At 60.7% G+C, this 7,136-nt stretch overlaps 1 protein-coding gene across 1 annotated transcript; it reads right to left on the bottom strand.

Annotated features, from left to right (window-relative positions):
• Positions 1-2,494: 2,494 nt before the first annotated feature.
• LOC104677995 (alpha-crystallin A chain) lies at positions 2,495-6,242 on the bottom strand. The gene is made up of 3 exons (XM_010383166.1): positions 5,968-6,242; positions 4,635-4,757; positions 2,495-3,203 (listed from the first exon to the last, which is right to left on the bottom strand). Exons 1-3 carry the CDS (start codon positions 6,154-6,156, stop codon positions 2,997-2,999), a joined length of 519 nt encoding a protein of 172 aa, XP_010381468.1. The 5' UTR covers positions 6,157-6,242; the 3' UTR covers positions 2,495-2,996.
• Between the last annotated feature and the right edge of the window lie 894 nt (positions 6,243-7,136).

The raw sequence follows: 7,136 nt of genomic DNA, 5'->3' as shown, positions 1-7,136 counted from the left end.
ATTGTGTGGAGTGTGTGGTGTGTGTGTGTTGTGTGGTGTGTGTGGTGTGTGGTGTGTGTGTGGTGTGTGGATTGTATGGAGTGTGTGTGTGTGTGCGGATGTGTGGTGTGTGCGGAGTGTGTGGTGTGTGGTATGTGTGGAGTGTGTGGTGTGTGTGCAGAGTGTGTGGTGTGTGGAGTGTGTGGTGTGTGTGCGGAGTGTGTGGTGTGTTGATTGTGTGGAGTGTGTGGTGTGCGGAGTGTGTGGTGTGTGTGCGGAGTGTGTGGTGTGTGGATTGTATGGAGTGTGTGGTGTGTGTGCGGAGTGTGTGGTGTGTGGATTGTGTGGAGTGTGTGGTGTGTGTGCGGAGTGTGTGGTGTGTGGATTGTGTGGAGTGTGTGGTGTGTGTGCGGAGTGTGTGGTGTGTGGTGTGTGGATTGTGTGGAGTGTGGTGTGTGGTGTGTGTGTGGATTGTGTGGAGTGTGTGGTGTGTGTGGAGTGTGTGGTGTGTGGATTGTATGGATTGTGTGGAGTGTGTGGTGTGTGTGGTGTGTGGTGTGTGTGGAGTGTGTGTGTGTGTGTTGTATGGAGTGTGTGGTGTGTGTGTGCGGAGTGTGTGGTGTGTGTGCGGAGTGTGTGGTGTGTGGTATGTGTGGAGTGTGTGGTGTGTGTGCGGAGTGTGTGGTGTGTGGAGTGTGTGGTGTGTGTGCGGAGTGTGTGGTGTGTGGATTGTGTGGAGTGTGTGGTGTGCGGAGTGTGTGGTGTGTGTGCGGAGTGTGTGGTGTGTGGATTGTATGGAGTGTGTGGTGTGTGTGCGGAGTGTGTGGTGTGTGGATTGTGTGGAGTGTGTGGTGTGTGTGCGGAGTGTGTGGTGTGTGGATTGTGTGGAGTGTGTGGAGTGTGTGGTGTGTGGTGTGTGGAGTGTGTGGAGTGTGTGTGTGGTGGTGTGTGTGGATTGTGTGGAGTGTGTGGTGTGTGTGCGGAGTGTGTGGTGTGTGGATTGTGTGGAGTGTGTGGAGTGTGTGGTGTGTGTGCGGAGTGTGTGGTGTGTGGATTGTGTGGAGTGTGTGGTGTGTGTGCGGAGTGTGTGGTGTGTGGATTGTGTGGAGTGTGTGGAGTGTGTGGTGTGTGTGCGGAGTGTGTGGTGTGTGGTGTGTGGATTGTGTGGAGTGTGGTGTGTGGTGTGTGTGTGGATTGTGTGGAGTGTGTGGTGTGTGTGCGGAGTGTGTGGTGTGTGGATTGTGTGGAGTGTGTGGAGTGTGTGGTGTGTGTGCGGAGTGTGTGGTGTGTGGATTGTGTGGAGTGTGGTGTGTGGTGTGTGTGTGGAGTGTGTGGAGTGTGTGGTGTGTGTGCAGAGTGTGTGGTGTGTGGTGTGTGGATTGTGTGGAGTGTGGTGTGTGTGTGGAGTGTGTGGAGTGTGTGGTTGTGTGCGGAGTGTGTGGTGTGTGGATTGTATGGAGTGTGTGGTGTGTGTGTGGAGTGTGGTGTGTGGAGTGTGTGGTGTGTGGTGTGGTGTGTGTATGGAGTGTGTGGTGTGTGTATGGAGTGTGTGGTGTGTGTGTGGAGTGTGTGGTTGTGTGCGGTTCGGTGGCTGTGGCACGGGCTGTCACTGGGCGTCACAATGGCCGCCCACGCTAATGCCTGTTGCTGACGTTTTGAAAGCCCGGGGTCGGTGTACGTGTTCTCCAGAGGTTCTCGCCCCCAGTGGCGGTAGGTGGTCGTCCTGCTGGTGCCGACAGGGTCCCGGTGCCTTCAGCCTCCAGGGTCGAGGGCGCTTTACTTGGCTGAGGGCGCTGGCAGGGCCCACCCGCCGTGGCATCTGCTTGCACTGGGGTCCCCTCTGGCCCCCCGGATCCCCCCTCGGTGAGCGCAGCCAGGGCCCCCCAGGCCAAGTCTCCCTCCCCGTGGCGGGGTCTGGAGGGGTCCGGCGTGGCCGCCCAGTGTCTGGTCCCGGAAGGGGACAGGGCGAGCTTCTGCCTCCAACACGGGGCCACGATGGTTTGCCCAGGGGAAGCCGCCGAGTTCCAGACCCTCAAGAGCACGAGTGCCCTTAAAGCCCACCCCGAAGGCAGCAGGACAGCCCCGCACACCCCCGAGAGAACAGAACGGCCCCGCAGACCCCAGAGGGAACAGGACGGCCCCGCAGACCCCCGAGAGAACAGGACGGCCCGCAGAAGGAGGCCAGGGCAGGAGTCCCGCCCCGGTGCCCGCATGGACAGGAAAAGGAGCCCAGCCTCCCTCTATTCCCTGCAGCCCCTTCCAGGTCCCTCGCTGCCCCCAGCTCTCAGAAGCGCTCCCCAGTCCCTTTCCCATCAGAGGCTCTGCCCCCAAAACCCTCTCCTTCCTGCCCAGTGTGGAGGGAGGCGCTTGAGCTCGGAAGAAGGAAGGGATGCAGGCGACCCCGTGACTCCGAAGCCGCCGGGTCCAACGCGAGCAGGAGACCCCGCTGTCCTCTCCAGGCGCCGCCCTCGTGCCCCTCCCGCCCCTCATGGAGACAGCACCAGCAGAGAGCGGGTTGCTTGTGTCACCTGCTCTTTATTGACTGCCGCGGGCTGCGCTCTCATGGACAATCCTTGTCCCCAAGAGCGGCACTACATAGAGGGGTTGGAGGAAGATGGTCTGAGAGAAGAGGCCATGAGAGCCCAGACGCACAGAAGCTCCGGGAGGTGTGGGCAGGGCCCGCGGAGGAGGGAGGCTGCAGGTGTGTCGGGAGGCACCTGGCCGGAGGTCACCCCCTCCTTCCGGACCCTCAGCAGAGTTGAGGCGCCTGCACCCCAGGGGAGCCAGGCTGCTATCTAAAGGAGTGTGAGGTGCGGTCACTTCCGCCACTGGCCAGTGTCGGGGTCTGGGACACCGTGAGACCCTGAGCTCTCCTGGCTGCTCTCTCAAACCCTCATTCCATGTGAGAAGGCGGAAAGGTAAAACAGGGAAGCAAAGGAAGACAGACACCCCGCCCTCAGGGTGCTCCCCGGATGATGGGCTGGGGCTGCAGGGGAGCCAGCCGAGGCGATGCCTGCTTAGGACGAGGGAGCGGAGCTGGGCTTCTCCTCCCGCGCCACGGGAATGGCTCGCTCGTGGGTGGCGTCTAGGCCAGTCTGGATCTTGGGGCCAGAGAAGGTCAGCATGCCGTCGGCAGACAGGGAGCAAGAGAGGGCCGACTGGTCCACGTTGGACGGCAGGCGGTAGCGGCGGTGGAACTCACGGGAAATGTAGCCGTGGTCGTCCTGGAGAGGGTAGGGGGGCACAGTCAGAGGGACCACTGTGCAGGTGGCTGCCTCGCCGCATGCCAGAGAAGCTGCTCCAGGCCCACCAACCGCAGAAGGTGGCCAGCCTGCAGGGGCTCTCACAGGGGCCGGGTGCAGCCAACACATCCCATGACCAGGTCCCTGGGATTTATGGATTCACACCCCTGCTTCTCTGGACCTCAGCCTGGCCTCGTGGCCACTTGCCGGGCTATTCCCTGCATGGGGGTGTCTCTTCACGCTCCGTGGCTTCACTCCAAAATCGCAGGATCATTCCGTACCAGGCCCTGCACCTCAGCCAGGCTTCCCCTTCCAGACCCCACAGGACTGCTCCAGCCCAGGTCTCTGCAGCCCCCACCTAACATGGCCAGACAACCCACGTGCTTCCACGTCCCCTGGATGCCCTAAGCCACAGACTCAACTCCCTGGGCCGACCTCCTCCTCCACTGGGTGCAAAGACCAAGAGCTGGGAGCTCAGAAGCATTTTCCAGGCTGTGCTGGGGCTAAGTGGGGGCTTTACCCAGCCCAGGCGAGGGAGGGGCAGCACATGAGGAGGTCAGGGTTCACCCCCCAGCACTGCCTTCTCCAGTCATTGAAAGAGGACCCCAGCCAAAAGAAACCGAGACTTTGGCTAAGAGTTCCACCTTCCGGCCCCTCTGCTCTCCAGCCCCCGCAGGACACTGTCCATCTGTGAGAGCCCGTGAGCTCTTCCCAGCTCTGCCAGGAGATGCAGGTCACCAGGGCCTCCATGCCCCGGCTCCCTCAACACCACGGAGACCCGAGGCCTCCACCCAAGCAAGAGCGGAGCATCAGGGTGACTGTGCGGAGAAGCTCCCATCCCACCTGCCCAGTACTAGCTGTGGGACCCAGCAGGCTGAGGACCTCCTTGTTCCCCAACTGTGTCCTGGAATAATGAAGACAGTGGTCCCCAAGGGCTGCTGTGAGGTGAGGGTGTCAATGCATGTAGAGCATTCCCAGAGGATGCAGCTATGCCATCGGGGACTGGCCTTCCTCAGGTAGGGCTCGTGTGAAGATGTACCTTGGCTAGGAGGCGGCCACTAGGGGCACTCCCACTTCCTGGGGTTCTTTCTGAGACCGCCCTGGCATCCAGGTGACAGGGATGGAGCTGGCGACGGCTGGGTGCAGCAACCCAGGAAGGGACCCTATCCTAGATCCCTGAGCCACATTCACTCGGAACAGTGACCTCTGTCACTAGGAGGGGCTGGCTGTGCTGAGGTGGGATGGCCCCTCCCTCAGGGATAAGCCAGGCCTGATTCGGGGGCCTCCGGAGAGTGTCCCTCTCCCAGGGTTGAAGACCTCGTGCAGGTGTGCAGGCCGGTTGTGCCCGCCATGACCCCCTTGTCCCCACGCCCACCTTGCCCCCCTCTCCCACCTCTCAGTGCCTGGGCTCACCTGGCGCTCGTTGTGCTTCCCGTGGATCTCCACAAAGTCGTCCTGCACCTTCACAGTGAGGTCCTCCGGGGAGAAGTGCTTCACATCCAGGAAGATGACGAACTTGTCCCGGTCGGATCGAACCTGAAACCCAAACGTGCTATGTGGAGCTACCCAGAGGGTGCCGTCCCTGCTGCGGCTGGTAGAGACAGGGCGGGCCCCGGTTATCAGAACAGAGATGCTTCGGTCACCTGCTGGCCTCTTCTCCCATACACCAAGTGGGGCAGAGCTTTCAGGGGCCTGTGACTGTCTCCTGGACGGACAGGCACAATCCTTCACCTGTCTCCAAACCCTCAGGCCAGCTGAGGGGCTGGATGCTACTGGTGGGCTGGCTGGTTGTTTGCCTATGGTCAGGTGGCTGGTTATAGATCGGTTGACTGGTTATGGGCTAGTTGGCTACTGGTTATGGTAGGAGGGGTTGTTATGGATTGGTTGGCCCATTAGGGTCAATTGTCTGGCTAGTGATGCTTGGCTGGCTGGACTCAGCCTGTGGAATGAGGTCACTGCCCTTGGCGTCATGCTGTCTGTAGAAGCAGCCGGGGCCTGCTGATAGCCTGCGCAGCTGCCTCTGCAAAAAGCACTTGCACAACTTCCTCTCACTGCCCTGGCTCAGCCTTGGCTCCCTGAGGCATTTTGCGCCCTGGCATTGATATCTACTGCAGCAGCCCTGGGGAGGACCCTGTTTCTTAGGTGCTGGGTTGACTCAGGCCCTCTAGAACTGCAGGCTCTGCACCGCTCACCCGTGGCTCAGAGAGGAGGCTGGGGGGGGCGGGGGGCATTGCCTGTCCTTTTGGCCTTGACAGGGCACCTGAGTAAACTTGCCAAGAGCTTTGCTGGCCGTGGGCAGGCCGAGCTCATGGGAGGAGATACTAGGAACCTCCTGTTCTCTGGCTTTCAGGACTATGACCCCCACCTGCTCCCAGGCCTCCGGGACTCAGGAGACCAGCGGAACCCGGGAGCTGGCATTTGCCACCACACATGCCTGGATGGGTTGCTCTTGGGGTTTCCAGTATGTGGCTGGTGCCTTACAAAGCACACGTGGGTCATGAGCTGATGGAGGAAAGCAAGGGTGGGTTCAGGCTGCTCCCTTGTCCAACCTCTCCCCAGTGCCAGGGGAGGCTCTGCTGTGTGGCTGCAGTGGGGACACAGGCTCTTGCCCAGCCTCTGCAAGGGGATGAAGTGGGGCGAGGCCACCTGCCTGACGGAGCAAGACCAGAGTCCATCGGTGTCCACCCACCGAGGCCACCACCCTCTGAGCAGTGAGGAGAGGCCAGCACCACGGGCCACATCTTACCTCAGAGATGCCGGAGTCCAGCACGGTGCGGAAGAGGGACTGGCGGTAGTAGGGGCTGATGGTGGACGACAGGAAGGGCAGCAGGTCATACTCAAAAAGTCCCTCGCCGAAAAACTGGTCGAAAAGCCGACTGGGGTAGAAGGGCCCCAGAGTGCGCTTGAACCAGGGGTGCTGGATGGTCACGTCCATGTTCAGCTTTGGTACCACGGGGACCTGGAGGCTGGAAGGAGTCAGTGGGACCTCTGGGCAGCGCAGTGTGGAGCTAGGGCTGAGCCCTCCCTATATATGCCACCAGCAGAATGGAGGCATTAAGGGATTTCTCTGGAAGGGCATGAGCTCATGAAGAAGGCTGCTCAGTCAGCAGAAACGTGGCTGGGACAAGTGCCCGCCCCCAGCCCCGGGAGGGGCTGCACGACTGTCCCCGAGGCCTGGACTCAGCTGAGGCCCGCCTGGGCACCCTGGGGCTCCCGGGAGGGCAGACAACCCAAGGAGGAGCTCTGTGCCCCATACTCGCCTGGGGCAGCAATGGAGCTTCTCATCTCCCAGTTAGTGGGCAGGGGCTACGTGCCAGGGGCCATGCTAGTTCTCTGCACACCTTGTCCTGCCTGGTGGTCCTCATGGTCGCCAGAGGAGAGAGAGCCCACACCCGTCAGACACAGGGGTTAGACACGTCGTCCTCAGTCTCACTGCACCCAGGCAAGAATGCACTGTTTTCCAAAGCAGAGTGACTCTGAACCTCTGTTACGCTCACCACTTATAAAAAGTATGCATGCTTGTAAAAACTCCTGAAGAAGAAGCTGAAAGGTGCCATAATTCCAGCACCTGGGGGAGCTCTGTTGAGTTTCATGCTTGTCCTCCAGCGGTTTGCGTGCCTCCAACAGGGAGACGGGCTGGGCTGTGTGCAGATGAAAGTGCCAGGTAGTGAGCTTCCCTCTGTGGCCCACCCTGGACGCCCAGCCCCATGGCCATCATCCCCTGTAACGCCTCGAGCTTCTGTGGCATGACCTGCCGTGGCTGTTGGGTTGGGCTGCTCCTGTCAGGGTGGCAACATGTCCCCACATCCCCGCCACCCATGCGGTCCTGCCACCCACATGATCCTGTTATCCGCAAGTCCTGGTGATTATTTTGCTCCTCGACCCACGGCCCCTGTCCAGTTCTCACTAAGTGTC

Source organism: Rhinopithecus roxellana, chromosome 13, assembly GCF_007565055.1.
Source record: "Rhinopithecus roxellana isolate Shanxi Qingling chromosome 13, ASM756505v1, whole genome shotgun sequence".
Classification (NCBI taxonomy): Eukaryota; Metazoa; Chordata; class Mammalia; order Primates; family Cercopithecidae; genus Rhinopithecus; species Rhinopithecus roxellana.
This window is presented reverse-complemented; position numbering and strand designations above follow the sequence as displayed.